This window comes from Rhinopithecus roxellana, chromosome 10 (assembly GCF_007565055.1).
Source record: "Rhinopithecus roxellana isolate Shanxi Qingling chromosome 10, ASM756505v1, whole genome shotgun sequence".
Lineage (NCBI taxonomy): Eukaryota > Metazoa > Chordata > Mammalia > Primates > Cercopithecidae > Rhinopithecus > Rhinopithecus roxellana.
The window spans coordinates 83,658,077-83,681,910 of NC_044558.1; the positions used below are offsets into that span (position 1 = coordinate 83,658,077).

General features: G+C 46.1%; 1 protein-coding gene and 1 pseudogene across 1 annotated transcript in view; one reads left to right on the forward strand and one right to left on the reverse strand.

Annotated features, from left to right (window-relative positions):
- WDR66 (WD repeat domain 66) overlaps positions 1-23,834 on the reverse strand; it is an 84,992-nt gene that overhangs the window by 59,563 nt on the left and 1,595 nt on the right. The window contains exons 2-5 of the mRNA XM_030939191.1: positions 22,352-22,749; positions 20,331-20,699; positions 10,356-10,496; positions 7,914-8,023 (exon numbers count right to left, since the gene is read on the reverse strand). Coding sequence (XP_030795051.1) covers positions 7,914-8,023; positions 10,356-10,496; positions 20,331-20,699; positions 22,352-22,729 — 998 coding nt within the window. The 5' untranslated portion in view covers positions 22,730-22,749. The remainder of the gene's footprint in view (positions 1-7,913; positions 8,024-10,355; positions 10,497-20,330; positions 20,700-22,351; positions 22,750-23,834) is intronic.
- On the forward strand, positions 13,350-14,183 carry LOC104666290 (annotated as a pseudogene).

Consider the following 23,834-nt stretch of genomic DNA (forward strand, 5'->3'; position numbering starts at 1 on the left):
CGTCCCAGCTCGCAGGGAATCGGACACTCTCCTACGTAGGTGGGAATGCAAAGGAGTAGCACCTTTCTAGAAGCAGTTTGGCTGGATCTATCAAAACCTTCAATGCATACACCCCACCGCCCAGTCCCTCCACTCTTACGACTTTTTCCTAGGGAAACCATGGAAAAGGTAAACAAAGGCCAATGAAAATTCATAGTCATCGTGGTACTACTCTAATAGCAAAAATCAAACAACACAAATGTCCCTTAATATACCGCACATGAATTGTTTAAAAAGACATTATAGTATAACCACATGATAAGAAACTAGGTTGGGCACAGTGTTGCACACTGGTAATCCCAGCACTTTGAGAGGCTGAGGAGGGTGGATCGCTTGAGCTAAGGAGTTCGAGATCAGCCCGGGCACCATGGCACAACCCTGTCTCTACCAAAAATAGAAAAATTAGCTGGGCATGGTGGCATGCGCCTGTGGGCCCAACTACATGGGAGGCTGAGGTGAGAGGATCACTTGAGTCCGGGAGGTGCAGGCTGCAGTGAGCCAAGATCATGCCACTGCACTCCAGCCTGGGTGACAGAGCAAGACCTTGCCTCAAAAATAAATAAATAAATAAAATAAAATAAAATAAATAAATAAATAAGGCCAGCGTGGTGGCTCACACCTGCAATCCCAGCACTTTGGGAGGCCAAGGCAGGTGGATCACCTGAGGTGAGGAGTTTGAGACCAGCCTGGCCAACACGGTGAAACCCCGTCTCTACTAAAAATACAAAAATTAGCCTAGTATGGTGGCAGGAGTCTGTAATCCCAGCTACTCAGGAAGCTGAGGTAAGAGAATCACTTGAACCTGGGAGGTGGAGGTTGCAGTGAGCTGAGATTACACCATTGCACTCCAGCCTGGGCAACAAAAGTGAAACTCCACCTCAAAAAATAAAAATAAAAATAAAAATAAAAAATAGAAATAAAAATAAAAACTTTGCTGCCTTCAAAAAGAATGAGGTAGACTGGGAAAGTGACCAAAATTTGTGAAAAAAGCAAATTGCAAAACAATTGCATCATCCTAATCGTGTGTATGTGTGTGAGTGTGTGTGTGTATATTGAAAAAACTCTGGAGGAATAGACTGCAAACTGTAAGCAATGGTTCCTCTGGAGATGGGGTTTGGGTGAGGAGGAACTTTTATTTTTTGCTCTTACACTTCCATACTGTGTTACTGACAAGACCTTAGAACTGTATGATTCCGACACAGCCTTGAAAAACCCAGAATTAGATGACATGTAAGTATCTAAGACAACCAAAGCACAGAAGCAGTGGAAACGAAGATGGAAGTTGTAATGTTTGGGTTGGGGGAGGTCCACTGATTCCCACTGGAATGAAGAGAGGGTGGTAGCAAGACTTAAATTTAAACCAGGAATGCAGGCCGCACGGTTCTTTTTTTTTTTGGTTATGGAGTCCTAGATACAGTGAAGATAAATAGGCCTCAGTACGTCTGTATGTCACACCAGGGTCCCAACTGGCTGGCATCAAGTCTGTGTCCCAGCTGAGGACTTCTCTGGTTCTCTGTCACTTGAGAAACTTCATCCCACTGAGAAGTAGCCCCAAAAATTCACCTGGGAAGGCAATCCCAAAGTGATTGGAAATAACACAGTGAAGTCCTTAGTGAGAAAATGTATCTTATCCTTGGAGATACTTGGAATTGAATATAGAGAAGATGAAGTCAGTCAGACCTGCATTATTAACATAGTTGTGATAAGAGAATTTGTTCATTTTTTAGGAATTTGTAATGTTTAAGTGAATTTGACATACCCCAGAGTTGCTAACAGATTAGATTTGTGATGCTAATTTAAAATATGTAGATTTAGATTTGTGATTTTAAATTAAAATCGTAATAGGTTTATAAGCAATATTAGAACACTTAAGGAAACTTATGTCTAATTTACTAGATTTGCAGTAATTAAGTACTATGAAGGATTTGTTTGTTAATCAGACTACTAAAAAACTTAATGAAACTGAATATCTTAAATATCGAAATGCAGTTTTAAATGTTTAAAAGGAGTTAATAACCAGATGTGCAAGTGGGGCCAAACATTAATCAAAGCCTCCTCAAAGGTGATTGCAAAAATATGCTAGATTTATAAACAGAGTAAGATTTTTAAGTTGAAAAACTGGAGGAAGAACTACGGTTTTTAATTGATCACTAATAAAATGAAGACTAATCCCACAACCAAAACAGCCTCTGAATAATCTTTTCTGGGTCCCAAAGTAATCACTTGGGATATCATAAAATTCATATTAACATAGCATTTGCATTATTAACCACAGATATGTTTTACTGTGTAATTTTTTAAAAAAAATCACTGCCCTCAAGTGGCTTCGTGTCTAGTAGAGACACAGTTTCACAAATAAGGAAAAAACAGCAGGTCAGCATCATAACGGAGCAGCTCTGTGTGGTGAAGGTGTCGGTCAGCAAAGGCTTCAGAGACAAGACACACCTGAAGGACTCCGGCTGTCCTGCCGGCCGACGTCAGGCTTCTACTGCATGAGGTGATACCTTTTCCTGTGGTTAAGTTGGATGTGCCATTACTTGCAGCTGAGAGCGTGTTAGCAGCTGCAGATGGCTACGTGTGCAGGCAGCAGGCGTTTCACTTTCTGGGGGAAGTGTCGGCACAGCCCTAATGCAGGGTGCGTGTTCCCTGTAGCATAAGCTGATCTGACAATGGGCAGTTTCTAAAGGGTTTTAATCAGGGTGGCAACACGATCAGATTTACGTTTCGGAAAAGATCCACCAACCATGTTGGGGAGAAAAACTATATGAAGATATCCATATACATGTGTTTAAAACAAAAGCAAATGTTTTGAAAGGAAACACATCAAACTGATTACCTCTAGAAAGAAGACTAGGATCAGAGATGGCAGCCAGTGCTTTCCATGAAAATGTATCGGTTTTCATTAATTTTTTTTTTTTGAGATGAATTCTCGCTCTGTCGCCCAGGCTGGAGTGCAATGGCACGATCTTGGCTCACTGCAACCTCCGCCTCCTGGGTTCAAGCGATTCTGTCTCAGCCTCCCGAGAAGGTGGGATTACGGGCACCATTATGCCCAACTAATTTTTTTTTGTATTTTGTATTCTGTATTTTTGTAGAGACAGGGTTTCCCCATGTTGGCCAGGCTGGTCTCGAATGCCTGACCTCAAGTGATCCACCCTCTTCGGCCTCCCAAAGTACTGGGATTATAGGCGTGGGCCACCATTAAATTTAACAGTTTTCTATTAAAATGTACTAAAATCATTTTTTAACAAATTAAGCAGATGAGCCGGGCATGGTGGCTCACGCCTGTAATCCCAGCACTTTGGGAGGCTGAGTCAGGCAGATCACTTGAGCGCAGGAATTCGAGACGAGCCTGAGTAACATGGTGAAACCCCATCTCTATTTAAAAAATACAAAAAAATTAGCTGGGTGTGGTGGTGTGCACCTGTGGTCCCAGCTACTTGGGAGGCTGAGATGGGAAGATCATCTAAGCCCAGGAGGTAGAAGTTGCAGTGAGCTGAGATTGTGCCACTGCACTCCAGCCTGGATAACAGAGTGAGACCCTGTCTCAGTAATAATAATAATAATAACAATAACAACAACAGATGAGGCTGGGTACAGTGGCTCACAGTTGTAATCCCAGCACATTGGGAGGCCAAGGCAGGGGATCACTTGTGCCTAGGAGTTTGAGACCAGCTTGGGCAACATAGGAGGACCCTGTCTCTACCAGAAAAAAAAAAAAAAAAATTAGCCAGGCTCAGTGGCATGTACCTGTAGTCCCAACTACTCAGGAGGCTGAGGTGGGAGGATTACTTGAGCCCTGGAGGCCAAGGCTGCAGTGAGCCACGATCACACCACTGTACTCCAGCCTGGGTGACAGAGTGAGAACCTGTCTCAAAAACATAAAAACAAAACGAAAAACCAGATGAAAGAGCATACATTGTTTGGTCTGTCCATACAATGTAATGTGATTCCGCCATAGAAAGGACATGTGCCATACCACAGATGAACCTTCAAGCATGATGCTAAGTGAAAGAAGCCAGACATGAAGGTCATGTGTTGTAGGGATGTGAGATCAGAGAAGCCACAGGAAATGAAGTGTTAGATGCCACAGAGATGTCAAGTCACATGAGGTTCAGGGTTGGGTAATGCGATCCCCTGGAGGTCACTGGTCACCTGCGGGAGAGCAGTTCCTGTGTCCCCCACTATAGAACATTCAACAGGACTTCTTCCTAACCTCCTCGTGCATCTGGACTCACTTGTTGAACTCTTCCCTTCCACCCATCTACCCAACTAAGCCCTAACAGTCTTGTCAGTGAATCTGACTGCTCTCTGCCTCAGGCCAGGAGTTAAGAAAGAAAACCCATCTAGGATCCTCTATCATGGCCTGGTGTTGCGCTCCAGTGATCCTCACAACATCCTGTGCACTGGATTTAATGGGCTAAGTGGCCCCTCCAAACTCAGGCCCACCCAGAACCTCAGAATATGACTTTATTTGGACACAGGGCCTTTGTGGATGTAGTTAGTTAAGATGAGGTTGTGCTGGACTAGGGTGGGCCCCAAATCCAATGCCCAGGGTCCTCAAGAAGACACAGATGGATGCATGGTAGGAATGCCATGGGAAGATGGAGGCAGAGATCGGAGGGATGTGTCCACAAGCCAAGGACACCAAGGGTCACCCGCAGCCAGCAGAAGCAAGGGGAGAGGCCTGGGACAGATTCTCCCTCACAGCCCCCAGAAGCAGCCAACCCTGCCGACACCTTGGTTTCAGACTTCTGGCCTCCAGAACTGCAAGAGAGTATATCGTTTGAGGTAATTTGTTACAGCAGCCCGAGGAAAGTAAAAAACAGTAGACATCATTATTCTTTTTTCACAAATGGGAAAGTTACTTTCTTCTCTGGGCCTCCAAGTCACACAGCAAACCACGGCCGAGCGGGCATGGAAGCCCAGGTGGATGCCAGAGCCCACACTCACATCTGCCTCCTGCCACCTGCTCTTTCATGTCCCTCTGAAGTCCCCTGGGTCCCTTCCCTTCTTCCCTTCCAATTCTCCTACCCAGGCAAGCCACCACCAGTCACATTCCCTGTTCTTATTCCCCTCCTGCCCAGCACAGCTGGACAAGCATCACCACGTTCCCCCACCCACCATCTACTGCAGGCTCATGCTTTTTGTCCCCAACCAGGCCCTCCCTGAAACCCTACAGCTCCTTCCCTTCATTTGGTGGACCTCTACTGCATTCTCATTGATTACACAATGTCATATCCCACAGCCCAAACTACCAGCCCCATTCCCAATGTCCTCGGCAGACAAGATGGCCTCCTGCTTGAGAGCTGTCACACAAGGTGGCGTGCTCAGTGCCACAGGATCCCCCAACTGCCTAGACATCTTCTTGTCCAGCACTTTGCAAACTATCTGTGGTGAAAGGTACTTTTTAAAAACTTTTATTCCATTGCAGACCAATGCATATTTTTTTTCTTGAGACAGGGTTTTACTCTGTCACCCTGGCAGGAGTGTAATGGCATGATCATGAATCACTGCAGCCTCAAACACCTAAGCTCAAGCCATCTTCCCGCCTCAGCCTCCCGAGTAGCTGGGACTACAGGCGTGCACCACCACATGTGGCTAACTTTTAATTTTTTGTAGAGACAGTCTCACTATGTTGCCCAGGCTGGTCTCAGACGCCTGGCCTCAAGTTATCCTCCTGCCTCAGCCTCCCAAAGTGCTGGGAGGCTCCCAAAGTGCCTGAGTCACTGCACCCAGCCCAGATCAAATACTTTCACAAAATAAAAATACCATAGCAAGAACAAATTGCTATAAAAGTTCCCAAAGGCCCCCTCTCATTTTCTGTACTTTCTGTTCAACATAGTCCAGGACCGGCTGACAGATCAGCTCAGCCTGCAGACCACACTTTGAGCAGGACTGCTCAAGCCCACAGAAATTCCACCATTCCTTGTCTGATGCACTATCAGAAAAGGAACCAGAAAAGATGAATTTTATGAGTTAGGAAGAAAGGCAATACAGGATGACAACCTTGATACCAGAGAGGCTCTCCATTCAGTCTGCCTCCAGCCGGGGAGGGAGGAGAGTGAGTTACAGAAGCAGATACAAGGAGAGTACAGAACCCCAGCCTTCCGGATCCAGCTCCAGTAGAAAGTCTATGGGCTGTCAACCTCCCCTCACCACCTGGACTGGTTTATCTGACGTTTGATTGAAGTGAGCATGCCTTTTGCCCCCAGGTTAAGAAGGCCACTGTAACTCATTTCTTAGACACCAGAGTGTTTCAGAAGGCCAGTAGGCTTATCACGAGAAAACCATCAGAACAGTCCAGTAGATGGAGACCCTACCAAATCCCTGACCTGTACTCCTCAAAACTGTCAGTCATCAAAAACAAGGGAAGTCTAAGAAATTGCCATAGCCAAACAGAGCCTAAGGAGCCATCACAGCTAAATCGAATGTGGTCTCCTGGGTGGGATCCTGGATGTTTGTTAATAATCATGTGTCAATATTGGTTCATGAATTATAGCAAATTGATCCTACTAATGTAAGATGTAACTAATGTGGGAATCTGGGTGTAGGGTATATGGGAATCCTCAGTACTATCTTCCCAATTCTTCTGTAAATCTAAAACTGTTCTAAAAATAAAAGTCTGTTAATTGGCCGGGCGCGGTGGCTCAAGCCTGTAATCCCAGCACTTTGGGAGGCCGAGATGGGCGGATCACGAGGTCAGGAGATCAAGACCATCCTGGCTAACATGGTGAAACCCCGTCTCTACTAAAAATACAAAAAACTAGCCGGGCGACCTGGCGGGCGCCTGTAGTCCCAGCTACTCGGGAGGCTGAGGCAGGAGAATGGCGTGAACCCGGGAGGCAGAGCTTGCAGTGAGCTGAGATCCGGCCACTGCACTCCAGCCTGGGCAACAGAGCCAGACTCCGTCTCAAAAAAAAAAAAAAAAAAAAAAAAAAAAGTCTGTTAATTTAAAAAAGAGAGAAAGAAAGGCCAGGTGTGGTGGCTCATGCCTATAATCCCAGCACTTTGGGAGGCCGAGGCAGGAGGATGGCTTGAGCCCAGGAGTTCAAGACCAGCATGGGAAACAAAGCAAGACCTCATCTCTATGAAAATATAATACAATAAATTAAAATATTTAAGAAGAGGCCAGGCATGGTGACTCACACCTACAATCCCAGTGCTTTGAGAGGCCAAGAAGGGAGGATCTCTTGAAGCCAGGAGTTCAAGACCAGCCGGGGCAACATAGCAAGGCCTCGTCTCTACAAAAAAAAGTTAGCCAGGTGTGGTTGCATGTGCCTGTGGTCCCAGCTACTCAGGAGGCCAAGGCAGGAGAATCACTTGATCCTGGGAGTTCATGGCTGCAATGAGCTATGACTGCACCACCACACTCCAGCTCGGGCAATGGAGTGAGACCCTGTCTGTACTATAAAAGAAAGGAGGCAATGGTGGGTTGTTAGAATTAGAGAGAGACTGCAGAGAAACAGCAGCTTTGGAAAGTCTCCCATCATTACTATACCTAAAACCATGGCAGGCAAACAGATCGAAATTGAACATATCCAACAAGAAATGTATGGAACAGGGAGCAGGGATAGACAGGAACACTTGGTAGTAACCATTAAGAACAGCCCAGAAGAGGCAGCCTGACCAGCCACTAGAAAATCTGTCCTTGTAGAAGTAATGTTTCTCGTTGTAAATGACAGATTTGCCATCTGGGTTATGCTTTGAGCTTGTGTGAGCTAGGTTAGTGTGAGTCAGCATAAGCCAGTCTACTGTGGAACGCCAACAAATCAAATTTCTAGGCATTGGCATTACTCATTCTGTCATTGTCACACAGTGGCAGATACTCTACACAAATTTGGGGAAAAAAGAAGTGGCTACACAAAGCCTACCCTGTGAAGGAGTCCCATATAATCACCAGGCAGTCTGGCCCTTTGTCTGCTGTGGCGATCCACCGCCTGTCTTCACTGACACAGAGGCAGGAGATAATATTGGCATGGCCCTATGGAAATGGAGAGAAAATGCTTTGAAACATCCAAGATGTGGCCCAGACTTGGCCACCATCAGCAAAGGCCGGCCCCACAGAGAGATCTGAGCTCCTTTCAACGCTCATCTGGCTGGAAATTCTGTTCCTGCTGGCCTTCCTGGGGGTTTCTACACTTCCTAGTGGGTGATTTTCAAACTTTCTCTCCCTCCAAACACCTGAAAGATAACTCCCCACATGAACAATGGCTCCTAGAGGTCAAGGCACGTGGCAACTCCCAACCCAAGTGGAGGATAAGTATCTGGGCCCTCCCCTCCCCCAGCCACTCTGAGTCACGCTACCAGCCTCTTCTCTCTAGAACACTGCTCACTTCAGGGCTCTGAGCAGCAAAAAGTTCCTCACTGGTCTCTCTACTTCCACTCTTTTTGTTTGTTTGAGACAGGGTCTCACTCTGTCACCCAGACTAAAGTGCATCAACACAATCTTGGTTCACTGCAGCCTTGATCTCCTGGGCTCAAGCAATCCTCCCACCTCAGCCTACCAAGTAGCTGGGACTACAGGCACATGCCACCATGCCCAGCTAATTTTTAAATTTTTTGTAGAGACAAGGGTCTTGCTATGTTGCCCAGGCTGGCCTCAAACTCCTGGGCTCAAGTGATCTACCCCTCAGCCTCCTCGGCCACAGCCGGTGCTGAAATTACAGGCATGAGCCACCATGCTCAGCCTCTGCTTCCACTCTTTTCTTCTTATAATCCTTTTGTGCACACAAGAGAGGAATCTTCTAGAAACAAAATTGCAGCACTCCCTGCTGGGAAATGGCCCCTCTTCCCTCCTCCCTTCTCTCTCACCTTCACGGCGCATCAGCCATGCCAGCCTTCTTTCCGGGCCCCACACACAGGCCTGAACACTTGTTGCTCCCTCTGGAATGTTCTCTCCCAGACTGTCTTTGACTGGCTCACTCTCATCCTCCAAGTCTCAGCAGAAACAGCACCTCTTCAATCCCTGCCCACTCAATCTAAAGTTAAGTCTTCTCTTACCCTAATTTGTCTCTCAGAGCGTTTTCATATATCCTTTTAATCACTGGTTACAATTTGTAATCATTTATGTGTTCACTTGTTTAATGTCTGTCTCTGTACTAGACTGTAAGCTCCATGAGAGCAGGGAATACATCTATTTTGTTCATTACTACAGACCTATACTCTGAAACATAGCAGCTATAAACTATTTGTGAAACGAATGGATGGTCAAGGCCACTCCCAGCCCTCTGGCCCTAGTGAGGCTGGACTCCTGCCTCTTTCCACCCCAGCACATCTGTACATCCTGCTCGCCCTGACTATCTGAGCCTGCCCACAGCGATCTCTTCCTTCTCTCTCTGCCATCACCACTGTGCTCACTGCCATGCATTCAATGAAGCTCCAAGGGGAGCTGCCTGCTGATTTCTGCCTGCATATTTCTGGACTTCTAGAGACGGAATTCCTTAAGTTGCACCCAGACATCTTGAATCCCTGGCACAACACTGAGTATTGACTGGGTCCTTGGTAAATACCTCATGGTGTTTTTGATCTAGGCATCAGCTAAGGACACTCCTGTAACAACACACGTCAACTGAAAGGGTGATATGGAACAGTTTACCAGGTCAACAAGTAGAAAGTCAGACACCAAGGAATAGGACGCTTGGAAAGGTAAATGATGAAAATGAAATGAGTCCTAAATATCAGGAACGAACGAAGCGGAGTGCTGTGAGGAGGGCAGGCACGAAGGACAAATCGGGGAGGCTCAGAGAGGGGTGAAAATGAGCAAAGCTGCTGAAAGGAGGGAGGGATAAAAGGACAACTGACCTACTTAACACTTTCAAGACAGGAGACATCGTTTACTAGTACGGTCTTGGGCAAGTCACTTAAATCACTCCGAGCCTCAGTTTCTTCTTCTGTAAAATGGGTATATGAATACCCACTTCTCGGTACAGTTATAAGATGAAAGCCCTTTGAAACTACAGAGGTGTGTAAGGTCCGTGAGGTCGGCACCCTGCTGAATGGCTGCCCTTTGTGCTGTATCTGTGGAGACATGATCTACGCTGTCCACATTTTTGCAGAAGTGTAAAAAATACAGATGTTTTAAATTCTAACTATAAAATTAATGTCAACTGCTGTTTTGTAAGTTGGTTCTGATTAGAAACAGAGAGACAATAAGCAATACCCTTTATTTCTAAAGACAGGATTGCTTTCAGTTCCAAGGAGAGTGGGAAAATATGACAGTGATAGAATGAAGTCAGTCCTTGAGATACAAAACAAAATACCACACACACGTTAAAGACAACTCCCCTACCTGTAGGAAGCAAATCCCTGCATACCTGAAGGTGGTGTTGATTATTCCTGAACACGTTGTAGATGATCGCAGTGTGAGCACAAACATACAGAAGAACTCTCTGCTTTTCCTCTCGAATATAGTAAACAGGAAGAGAACTGTTCCATCCAAACGACCAGGTCATGGTCTGGAAGACAAGGGCAAAACCAGCAAGACATTACAGCGTGTTCAGCCCAGAGCTATGGCTCCAGGAACTCGCTGGAGGGGAAGGATTTCACATCAACAGTCCAGCAAAGAGGAACCACTTTAAGAAAGTCCTGGCCGGGCGCGGTGGCTCAAGCCTGTAATCCCAGCACTTTGGGAGGCCGAGACGGGTGGATCACGAGGTCAGGAGATCGAGACCATCCCGGCTAACACCGTGAAACCCCATCTCTACTAAAAAATACAAAAAACTAGCCGGGCGAGGTGGCAGGCGCCTGTAGTCCCAGCTACTCGGGAGGCTGAGGCAGGAGAATGGCGTAAACCCGGGAGGCGGAGCTTGCAGTGAGCTGAGATCTGGCCGCTGCACTCCAGCCTGGGCGATAGAGCGAGACTCCGTCTCAAAAAAAAAAAAAAAAAAAAAAAAGAAAGTCCTCAGCCAGGCACGGTGTCTCATACCTGTAATCCCAGCACTTTGGGAGGCTGAGGCGGGAGGATCACCTGAAGTCAGGAGTTCGAGACCAGCCTGGCCAACATGGTGAAACCCCATCTCTACTAGAAATACACAAATTAGCTGGGCGTGGTGGCATGTGCCTATAATCCCAGCTACTTGGAGGCTGAGGCAGGAGAATCGCTTGAAACCAGGAGGTGGGGAGGTTGCAGTGAGCTGAGATCCTTCCATCGCACTCCATCCTGGGCAACAGTGTGAGAAAAAAAGGTTAAGATGGCAACTTTAATGTTCTGTGTATTTTACCACAATTAAAAAAAAAAAAATTGGTGAATTTTATGGCATGTTAATTATATCTCCATTAGAAAAGAAAGTCTTCAACAATACACAGAAATAACTTCCTTTTCTTCCACTCCTCAGGACCAAGACTTTGTTCAGTACCAGACACACAGTGAGCACCTAATGTTGTGAAATTCCATTTACTTTCTAAAAGCATGTAGGGTAGACAAGTTACAATGAAGTCATTATGTAACTTTATAAGAAAGGCAAATAGGCTGGGAGCCCTGTCTCATGCCTGTAATCCCAGCACTTTGGGAGGCTGAGGTGGGTGAATCACCTGAGGTTGAGGCTTCTTGACCAGCCTGGTCAAAATGGTGAAACCTCATCTCTACTAAAAATACAAAAATTAACTGGGCGTGGTGGCAGGCACCTTTACTCCTGGCTACTGAGGAGGCTGAGGCTGGAGAATCACTTGAACCTGGGAGGCGGAGGTTGCAGTGAGCTGAGATCGCACCACTGTGCTCCAGCCTGGGTGACAGAGCGATACTCCATTTCAAAGAAAAAAAAAAAGAAAGAAAGACAATTAATTATTCAGCCTGGGTATGTGGTCCCTATGTACTATTTCTACTGGAAGGATAAAGGATGAAGTGACAAAATCTCTTTAGAAAAATTAAAAATTCTGTATTGCCTGGAATAAATCCCAAATTAAAATTTTATGAAATGAAAAATTATAAGTACAATAAATCTGACTACTGCTTTTACTTCAATACTAGTTTATTTACATACTAGTTTTGTGTTCAAAGTTTTTTGGGTCTTTTTTTTTTTTTTTTTTGGCAGGGGACACGGAGTCTCACTCTGTTGCCAGACTGGAGTGCAGTGGCACGATCTTAGCTCACTGTTTACTCCACCTCCTGGGTTCAAGTGACTCTCCTGCCTCAGTCTCCCAAGTATCTTGGAGAACAGGCACGCACCACCACACCCAGCTACTTTTTGTATTTCTAGTAGAGACGTGATTTCACCATGTTGGCCAGAATGGTCTTGATCTCTTGACCTCATGATCCACCTGCCTCAGCCTCCCAAAATGCTGGGATTACAGGTGTGGGCAACGGCGCTCAGCTCAAAGTATTTTTTAAAAATTAAGAATAGGCGGGGTGCAGTGGCTCATGCCTGTAATCCCAGCACTTTGGGAGGCTGAGGCAGGCGGATCACAAGGTCAGGAGATCGAGACCATCCTGGCTAACACGGTGAAACCCCGTCTTTACTAAAAAAATACAAAAAATTAGCCGGGCATGTTGGCGGGCGACTGTGGTCCCAGCTACTCAGGAAGCTGAGGCAGGAGAATGGCGTGAACCCGGGAGGCGGAGCTTGCAGTGAGCCGAGATCGTGCCACTGCACTTCAGCCTGGACGACACAGCAAGACTCCGTCTCAAAAAAAAAAAAAATTATTAAGAATAAACCCCTTACTTTGGGAGGCCAAGACGAGCGGATCAAGAGGTCAGGAGATCGAGACCATCCTGGCTAACACGGTGAAACCCCGTCTCTACTAAAAAAAAACAAAAAACTAGCCGGGCGAGGTGGCGGGCGCCTGTAGTCCCAGCTACTCGGGAGGCTGAGGCAGGAGAATGGCGTAAACCCGGGAGGCGGAGCTTGCAGTGAGCTAAGATCCGGCCACTGCACTCCAGCCTGGGCGACAGAGCGAGACTCCGTCTCAAAAAAAATAAAAAATAAAAAAATAAAATAATATATAAAAAAAAGAATAAACCCCTTTCGGCCGGGCGCGGTGGCTCAAGCCTGTAATCCCAGCACTTTGGGAGACCGAGACGGGCGGATCACGAGGTCAGGAGATCGAGAGCATCCTGGCTAACACGGTTGAAACCCCGTCTCTACTAAAAAAAAAAATACAAAAAACTAGCAGGGCGAGGTGGCGGGCGCCTGTAGTCCCAGCTACTCGGGAGGCTGAGGCAGGAGAATGGCATAAACCCGGGAGGCGGAGCTTGCAGTGAGCTGAGATCCGGCCACTGCACTCCAGCCTGGGAGCCAGAGCAAGACTCCATCTCAAAAAAAAAAAAAAAAAAAAAAAAAGAATAAACCCCTTTCAGCTCTCTGACCAGCACCATGGCGGTTGGCAAGAACAAGCGCCTTACGAAAGGCGGCAAAAAGGGAGCCAAGAAGAAAGTGGTTGGTCCATTTTCTAAGAAAGATTGGTGTGATGTGAAAGCACCTGCTACGTTCAATGTAAGAAAAATTGGAAAGACGCTCGTCACCAGGACCCAAGGAACCAAAATTGCATCTGATGGTCTCAAGGGTCATGTGTTTGAAGTGAGTCTTGCTGATTTGCAGAATGATGAAGTTGCATTCAGAAAATTCAAGCTGATTATTGAAGATGTTCAGGGCAAAAACTGCCTAACCTCCATGGCATGGATCTTACCCGTGACAAAATGTGTTCCATTGTCAAAAAGTGGCAGACAATGATTGAAGCTCATGTTGATGTCAAGACTACCGATGGTTACTTGCTTCATCTGTTCTGTGTTGGTTTTACTAAAAAATGCAACAATCAGATGCAGAAGACCGCTTATGCTCAGCACCAACAGGTCCGCCAAATCCGGAAGAAGATGATGGAAATCATGACCCAAGAGGTGCAGACAAATGACTTGAAAGAAGTGGTCAATAAATTGATTCCAGACACGATTGCAAAAGACATAGAAAAGGCTTGCCAATCTAGTTATCCTCTCCATGATGTCTTCGTTAGGAAAGTAAAAATGCCGAAGAAGCCCAAGTTTGAATTGGGAAAGCTCATGGAGCTTCATGGTGAAGGCAGGAGATCTGGAAAAGCCACTGGGGACGAGACAGGTGCTAAAGTTGAACGAGCTGATAGATATGAACCACCAGTCCAAGAATCTGTTTAAAGTTCAGACTTCAATTAGTGTCAAATAAAAAGTGCTATTTGTGGGGGAAAAAAAAAAAGAATAAACCAACTGTGGCACATCCAGACAATGCAATATTATTCAACAAGAAAAAAAAAAAAAAAAAAAAAAAAAAAGGCTAACAAGCCACAAAGAGGTATGGAGGAAAGTTACATGCATGTTGGTAAGTAAATGAAGCCAATCTGAAAAGGCTGCATATTACATGATTCCAACTATATGGCGTTCTAGAAAAGGCAAAACTATGGAGACAATAAAAAAATCAGTGCGGCCCGGCACAGTGGCTCACGCCTGTAACCCCAGCACTTTGGGAGACCGAGGTGGGTGGATCATCTGCGGTCAGGAGGCCAGTCTGGGCAACATGGTGAAACCCCATCTCTACTAAAAATACAAAAAATTAACCAGGTACGGTGGTATGTGCCTGTAATCTCAGCTACTTGAGAGGCTAAGGCAGGAGAATTGCTTGAACCCAGGAAGCAGAGGTTATAGCGAGCTGAGATCACGCCACTGCACTCCAGCCTGGGCAACACAGCAAGACCCTGTCTCAAAAAAAATTAAAAGATCAGTGGTTGCCAGGGCTCAGGGGAGGAAGAGAAGGATGGATAGGTGGAGGACAGGGGGTTTCAGGGCATAAATCGATTTGTATGATACTAGAATGGTGGGTACATGTCAGGATACATTTGTCCAGGCCCATAATAAGCATGACATACAGAGTGACTCCCAATGTACACTATGGACTTAGGTTAATAATAAGGTAGCAGTATTGGCTCATCAGTGCTAATGGACGAACTACACTCATGCAGGATGTGAATAAAAGGGAAAACTGGGAGAGGAAGGATGTGAGAGGAATATGTGGGCACCCTGTGTACATTCAGCTCAATTTTTTTCTTTGTTTTTTTTTTTTTTTTTTTTTTTTTTGAGATGGAGTCTCACTCTTTCACCAGGCTGGAGGACAGTGGCACAATCTCGGCTCACTGCAACCTCCACCTCCTGGGTTCAAGCGATTCTCCTGCCTCAGCCTCCTGAGTAGCTGGGACTACAGGCACGCACCACCATGTCCAGTTAAATTTTGTATTTTTAGTGGAGACGGGGTTTCACCATGTTGGCCAGGATGGTCTCGATCTCTCGATCTCATGATCTGCCTGCCTTAGTCTCCCAAAGTGCTGGGATTACAGGCGTGAGCCACTGTTTCTGGCCTTCAATTTTCTATAAACCTAAAACTGCTTAAAAATAAAATCCAGGCAGGGTGCAGTGGCTCGTGTCTGTAATCCCAGAACTTTGGGAGGTCGAGGTGAGTGGACTGCTTGATCCTAGGAGTTCAAGACCAGCCTGGGCAACATACTGAAACCCCATCTCTAAAAAAAATACAAAAATTAACCAGGCATGGTGGTGTGCATCTGTAATCCCATCTACTCAGGAGGCTGAAGCAGGAGGACTGACTGAGCCTAGGAGGTGGAGGTTGCTGTGAGCTGAGATCATAATGCTGCACTCCAGCCTGAGCAACAGAGCAAGTCCCTGTCTCAAAAAAAAAAAAAAAAAAAAAAAAAAAAAAAAAGAAATCTATTTAAAAAAATTAACTAGGGCCAAATAATCAAATGCAGTAGAGTGCTGAAAGTGATGTGTTGCTAAGAATCAGTGAATTAAATTGGAATATAGAAACAAAATCTGGTAAGTTTCCTTTCTTATCTTTGAACAATACTTATAAAATTAAATTGTTTCTCCCCAAGACAGACATAGCAGGTAATGTGACCAATTTCTCTCTCCTACATTCTTAATTCCCCATCCCCTTCTGTTTCCATCTGCTCATTCCCTATAATTTATATTTATATTTAGATCTCTTATTGTGTGGGTGTGAGTGGTAGAATTATGGAATCATAATTGTCTCAAGCTGCAACTTCTAGGAACAGAATTATTTAATATTTGGCTGTTTCTTAAAAGCTGATTTATTCAAATGAAATTGTTCTTTTGGAAACTTGCTAATCCTAAAAGGATCATCTTTCTGGAAATTTATTTTGCCATTTAACAAATTAGTTACAAAAAGAAAACATTCCTAAAAGGACTCCTGTCTTCAGCCACAACAGCCCTTCCCGGGTCACCACGAGGCTGACTTCACTTAGTGGTAACAGAACAACCCCACTCAAGCAGCGTTCACAATTACAGAAATCAAATAGTATTAATCATCGTGTTTTGCAGCAGTTTTAACATGCATGACAGACGATTATGGAGATAGCCACCACTTACATCAATCTTTTTCTAAAACATATTAATCTGGAAAACAAAACTTTGCTGTCAAAACCAGATTTCACTGTATTTGATATTCATAAGATTCCTGCTCACAAAAACATGATTGCCTTGTTTCCTGGCTGGAGGTGGGATCCACAGTCATGTCTATTTACCATGAACACTGGGAGCCAGTACAGGCCTTAGGACTAAGGAGGGGACCCCAAAGGAAAAGGAGAATGCTGCGGACACAGGAGAGATGGAGGAGCACGTTCACTATAGGACCTTGTGTGACAGCAAGAAATCAGAAGCAACGTAAGTGGCCACAGAGAGGGGAACAGTTACATTTAAAGAGAGGAAGTGGGCTGGGCATGGTGGCTCACACCTGTAATTCCAACACTTTGGGAGGCTGAGGTGGGTGGATCACCTGAGGTCAGGAGCTCGAGACCAGCCTGGCCTACATGGCGAAACCCCGTGTCTACAAAAATACAAAAGTTAGCTGGACATGGTAGTGCGTGCCTGTAATCCCAGCTACACGAGAGACTGAGGCAGGAGAATCACTTGAACCCAGGGAGGCAAAGGATGCAGTAATCCAAGATAGCACCACTGCACTCCAGCCTGGCGGACAGAGCAAGACTCCATCTCAAAAAAAGAAAAACAAAAAGAGGAAGTAGAGATAGATGCACTGATACCAGAAACCTTCTAAGATATATTAAGTGGAAAAACATTTTGTAGAAATGCAAGATTATCTCACTGGTTAAACAACAACAACAACAACAACAACACAAAAACTAAATGTGAGCCATGTGAGCATGTGCACAGGCACGGGCACACAGATAACACGTTGTACGTGCCCAGAAAAAGGTCAGGAGAGGAGCAGTCACAGCCAACTGTGGCAGGAGTTACATAAGGAAATGAGATTGGGGTGGGGGTGTGTGTAGGAAGAAGAATCTTTGCCTTCAAACATATATAAGTTGTCTGAATTTTTTATAAATAGTTTTTGTTTGTTTGTTTGAGACAGAATCTCACTCTATTACCCAGGTTGGAGTGCAATGGAACAATCTTGGCTCACTTCAACTTCTGCCTTCCTAGGTTCAAGCGATTCTCCTGGCTCAGCCTCCCAAGTAGCTGGGATTACAGGCATGCGCCACCACGCCTGGCTAATTTTGTATTTTTAGTAGAGATGGGGTTTCACCATGTTGGTCAGGTTGGTCTTGAACTCCTGATCTCAGGTGATCCACCCACCTCAGCCTCCCAAAGTGCTGGATTACACGTGTGAGCCTCCACACCCAGCCAACACTGAATAGTTTTAACAAATAGAAAAAATAGAGGCCAGGTATGGTAGCTCACACCTATAATCTCAACACTTTGGGAGGCCAAGGCGGGAGGATTGCTTGAGCTTAGGAGTTCAAGACCAAGCTGAGAGACATAGTGAGACTCCATCTCTAAAAAAGATTTCTAAAATTAGCTGGGTGTGGGCCAGGCACAGTGGCTCATGCCTGTAATCCCAGCACTTTGGGAGGCCAAGGCGGGTGGATCACAAGGACAAGAGGTGGAGACCATCCTGGCTGACACAGTAAAACCCCATCTCATCTCTACTAAAAATACAACAACAACAACAAAAACCTAGCCGGGCGAGGTGGCGGCGCCTGTGGTCCCAGCTACTCGGGAGGCTGAGGCAGGAGAATGGCGTGAACCCGGGAGGTGGAGTTTGCAGTGAGCCGAGATCCGGCCACTGCACTCCAGCCTGGGCGACAGAGCAAGACTTCGCCTCAAAAAAAAAAAAAAAAAAAAAAAAAATTAGCTGGGTGTGGTAATACACGCCTGTAGTCCCAGATACTCGGGAAGCTGAGGTGGTAAGATCCAGTGAACCCAGGAGGTGGAGGCTGCAGTGAACCATGATCATACCACTGCACTCCAGTCTGGGTGACAGAGTGAGAGCCTGTCTCAAAATAAAGAAAAACAAAAACAATAAAGGAGAAAGAGAGAAAGAAAAGGAAAGTGAAGGAAAAAGAAGAAAGAAGATACTTGCAATAAGCTAAAGAAATTTCAGGAGGCTGAAGTGGGAGGGTTGAGTTCTAGCCCAGCCTGGGCAACACAGCAGGGCTCTGTCTCTTAAAAAAGGCTGGGCGTGGTGGCTCATGCCTGTAATCCCAGCACTTTGGGAGGCCAAGGCGGGCGGATCACGTGGTCAGATCGAGACCATCCTGGCTAACACAGTGAAACCCCATCTCCACTAAAAAAAAAAAAAAAAATTAACGGGGTGTGGTGGCACATGCTTGTAGTCCCAGCTACTCGGGAGGCTGACGCAGGAGAATCACTTGAACCCTGGAGGCAGAGGTTGCAGTGATCCGAGATCACGCCACTGCACTCCAGCCTGGGTGACAGAGTGAGACTCTGTCTCCAAAAAAAAAAATAAATAAATAAAATAAATAAATAACTAAAAAGCTAAAATAATTTGCAAAGGGAGACCGTCTAGAAAAATTTTGGTTCTGCAGTGAGACCAAGGCTAAGCAAGACCCAAAACTTGGGGAGTGGCTCTCGCCAGGTCCAGAGAGCTGGGCCCCTGACACGAAGAATACACCTTCTCCTTAGAGATATTACCTGGTTGATGTTTGCTGGCTAAACAAGACAAGAGTCTTTGTGGGCCCTAAAGCTCAATTATTCTTCCTCTCAGACTGAACAGTTGCAAGCTTTGGGAGAGAGGCTGTCACACTAGGCTCAAATGAAGCCAATCCGCAGAAAGGAGGTTTTCAGTTGTCTGCATTTCCCTCCAGACATCTTGCCACCGTCATCGTCATTGCCACACAGTTGCGGACACTTACTGAATACTCACTATGTCTTAGGAACTACATTAAGTATCTGATATCCATTCAATCACTTCCACATCTTCCAAAGGCATGAATCTACAGGAAGGATGAATCCTAGGAAACAATTTTCAGAAAGTAGCAGATGGAGGAAGAAGGAAAAAACTCCTCCTTTTCCTTCTCTTGGTAAATGATAATATTTTTACTCCTCGCAGATGGTGCCTCCCTGGAATATCTTCAGCAGTGGCAAAGGCTGATTCCTCTGGACTGCCTGGGCCTTTTCACGCAGCTTTCACTCCTCCATTACCTTCCCCTCTGGGACCCTCTTGGAATGGATAGTTTGGGGGGCATGGAAAGATATCAAGGCAGAAGAGGTGAGGCAGAAAGGGGAAGGGGTGGAACTTGTGGCATGAAGGAGGAATTTTACAATGTGAGAGAGAAAAAGGAGAGGAGACAGGAGGGGAGGAGAGAAAAGGGAAAGGAGAGGGGAGGGGAAGAAGAGGGAGAGGAAACGAGAAGGAAAGCGGGAGGAGGAAGCTGGGGAGAGGCCGGAATGGAGTTTGAATCTCCCACGTGAAATAGCACCCTATGCAACAGACAAACTATGTCTGGAATTTCCTGCCTGCTGAGCAACACCATTGAACCCAGATGCAGCTCTCAAGCTCACGTTCAGTCACACATGTTCCAGTCGGAGCTCTTAACGGAACTTTAAAAGACACAAGTCTAGGCCAGGCGTGGTGGCTCATGCCTGTAATCCCAGCACTTTTGAGAGGCCGAAGCAGGTGGATCACCTGAGGTTAGGAGTTCAAGACCAGTCTGGCCAACATGACGAGACCCCATCTCTACTAAAAATACAAAATTAGCCAGGCTTGGTGGCTCATGCCTGTAATCCCAGCTACTTGGGAGGCTGAGGCACAAGAATCACTTGAACCTGGGAGGCGGAGGCTGCAGTGGGCCAAGATAGTGACACTGCACTCCTGCCTGGGTGACAGAGCAAGACTCTGTCTAAAAAAAAAAAAAGACACAAGTCTATTATTAGTTTAAAAAGTATCCTTCTGGTGGTATTCTTTTTCCCCCACATGCATAAAATTCCCCTATTGCGCAACACTCTCAAAGCGCTGGGGGAGATTCAAAAGCATTCCACTTACCAAGGGATACACCGGGGCACTTTCATCCCTTTCGAACAGAATGTCCTCTGTGGTGCTGGACACCAGTGACTCCCTGGAGATCCCTGCTTCAGACTGGATGTCGGATACTCTACTTTCTTGTCCCTCCTCTCTGTTTTCTGGCTCCAAGTTCCTTCTTTCTCGTCCCAGTTCATCTTGGAGCATCTGGTCGGTTTTCTCCTCAAGCTCTCCTGAGGGCTGCCTTTCAGGGGAACTAATCTGTTGTTCCTCAGGACTGATTTGATCCAAATCAAGAAATTCAAGTTGTGTGCTCAGGCCTCTTAAAAGCTCATCTGTTTCTGTATCCTCCAATTGTAAGGAAGGCTTTGACTTGCTACCTCTTTGGGTTTTCTTTAAAAAGAAATACAAGATCATGATTCCACATGCAGTATGTGCTGCTACACTCACCATTTATTCTCCTTTTCTATTCCCAGTCAGCCAGTCTCAGTGTTAGCCTCAGCTAGGAATTATGAAATGTTTTTGAAAAGAGGCTGGAACATTTTGTACTTAAAAAACAAAACAAGATGGGGTGCAATGGCTCATGCCTGTAATCCCAACACTTTGGGAGGCCAAGAGGGGAGGATCACTTGAGCCCAGGAGTTCAAGACCAGCCTGGGCAACATAGTGATATCTTATCTCTACCCAAAATGAACAAAATTAGCTGAATGTGGTGGTGCATGCCTGTAGTCCCAGCTACCTGGGAGGCTGAGGTAGGAGGATCGCTTGAGCCTGGGAGGTCGAGGCTGCTTGTGAAAGATCATGCCACTATACTCCAGCCTAGGTGACAAAGTGAGACCCCAGGAAGGAAGGAGGGACAAGAGGAGAGAAGGGGGAGGAAGGGGAGGGGAGGGGAGAGAGAAAAGGAAAAGAAAAGAGAAAAAAGAAAAAGAAAAAAGAAAAGAATAGAACAGAACAGGACAAACACAGTGTGTTCCAGTTTATTCTTGGTCTACCAGCAGACCCACAATGGCAAAATCATTCTTCTAAGTGGCACTAGTGGTCTCCAAAAGGCTGACTAGTTACAGAGAGTGACCTATTCTTAGGCCACAGCTAAGTTATCCTACTGGGAGCAGTCTGTGGGAAGCCTACACTCTTATTATCATACCGACTCCATTCTAAGGCGAGCACCTCAGCTGTGGCACACACCTTCTCCAGGTAACTTTCCCTGGCCATCCTCCAAACTGGGTTAAGAGGCCCTGTTTCATCTCCTGTGCATCTTTTGGTCACTGCACTCATGGGTCTGCCTCCCTACACACCTTAGAGCTCCTTAAAAAATGGATTGTGGCCGGGCACGGAGGCTCCTAGCACTTTGGGAGGCCGAAGCTGGTGGATCACCTGAGGTCAGGAGTTTGAGACCAGCCTGGCCGACATGAGTGAAACTCTGTCTCTACTAAGTATACAAAAAATCTGCCAGGCGTGGTGGCAGACGCCTGTAACCTCAGCTACGCAAGAGACTAAGGCAGGAGAATCACTTGAACCCAGGAGGCAGAGGTTGCAGTGAGCCGAGATCGCACCATTGCACTCCAGCCTGGGCAACAAGAGTGAAACTCTGTCTCAAAAAAAAAAAAAAAAAAAAGGAATGGATTGTGGCTGGGCGTGGTGGCGTGTGCCTGTAATCCTAGCACTTTGGGAGGCCAAGGTGGGCAGATCATTTGAGGTCACATGTTTGAGACCAGTCTGGCCAACATGGTAAGACCGAAATCCCATCTCTACTGAAAATACAAAAAATTAGCTGGGCATGGTGGCGGATGCCTGTAATCTTAGCTACTCAGGAGACTGAGGCAGGAGAATAACTTCAACCCAGGAGGCAGAGGTTGCAGTGAGCCGAGATTGTGCCACTGTACTCCAGAATGGGCAACAGAGTGAGGCTCTGTCTCAAAAAAAAAAAAAAAAAGGAATGGATTGTATCTTACTTGGTTTTGTGTTCCCATAGTCTGGCCTATACTAAGCATTCAATTAATGATTCTGAATGAATTGATGATTGAATGAAGATGACTACTTACTGGGAAAATTCCTGATGTGATTGACTGGGAATCGGTAATCTGTGTCTCCAAACGGCTCATGGACTCTGTGACTTCTTGGGGCTCCACTGTGGTTTCTTCCTGTATTCCTGAAGCCTCCTTCTCCTGGGCTTCTCCAGCCACTTCCTCAGTTTCTTCCATGACAATCTTTTTGTCCTCCTTCCCCTCCTCCTCCCCTTCCTCCTCACCCATTTTCCTCTCCTCCTCCTGAGACTCTCTCCATACTAATGTGTTATCTTTTGATTCCTGTTGTAGATTTTCTACTTCTTTATAATTTGGATTAGGTTCCTCCTCTTCTTTCATTTCTGTTTCTCCATTTTCTCCTGTTGCTTCTCGGGGAGCTTCTTCTGCATCTGACATTCTTCTCTGTAGAGTTTCCTCTAGAGAGATTTTGACCATAATAACTAGTCAGCCCTCGGCTTCCCATTTCCATCTCCTAGTGCACTAGCCTATTGATGAAATGTGAACAAATGGCTCTGGTCCCTTTCCACAGGATAAAAAGAATGTCATGTTTCTGACCAGGCACGGTGGCTCATGACTGTAATCCCAGCACTTTGGGAGGCCAAGGCAGATGGATCACCTGAGGTCATGAGTTTGAGACCAGCCTGGCCAACATGATGAAACACTGTTTCTACTAAAAACACAAAAATTAGCTGTGTGTGGTGGTGAGTGTCTATAATAGCTACTCGGGAGGCTGAGACAGGAGAATTGCTTGAACCTAGGAGGTGGAGGTTGCCGTGAGGCAAGATCACGCCACTGCACTCCAGCCTGGGTGACAAGAGCAAACTTCTATCTCAAAAATAAAAATAAAAAAAGAATGTCATATTTCTGGCCAGGCGCAGTGGCTCACACCTGTAATCCCAACACTTTGGGAGGCTGAGGCAGGAGGATCACTTGAGGTCAAGAGATGAGACCAGCCTGGCCAACAGAGGGAAACCCCATCTCTACTAAAAATACAAAAAGTTAGCCAGGTGTGGTGGCAGGTGCCTGTAATCCGAGCTACTCAGAAGGCTGAGGCAGGAGAATTGCTTTAACCCGGGAGGTGGAGGTTGCAGTGAGCCAAGATCATGCCACTGCACTCCAGCCTGGGCAACACAGTGAGACCCTCTCTCAAAGAAAAAAAAGTCACATTTATGGGAAATCTTTTTTTTTTTTTGAGAGAGAGAGTTTTGCTCTTATTGCCCAGGCTAGAGTGCAGTGGCATGATTTTGGCTCACTGCAACTTCCGCCTCCAGGGTTCAAGCCTGCCTCCTGCCTCAGCCTCCTGAGTAGCTGGGATTACAGGCATCTGCCACCACACCCGGCTAATTTTTGTATTTTTTCAGTAGAGACGGGGTTTCACCATGTTGGCCAGGCTGGTCTTAAACTCCTGACCTCAAGTGATCCGCCCGCCTCGGCTTCCCAAAGTGCTGGGATTACAGGCGTGAGCCACCACACGCGGCTGGGAAATCTTTTTTTTTTTTTT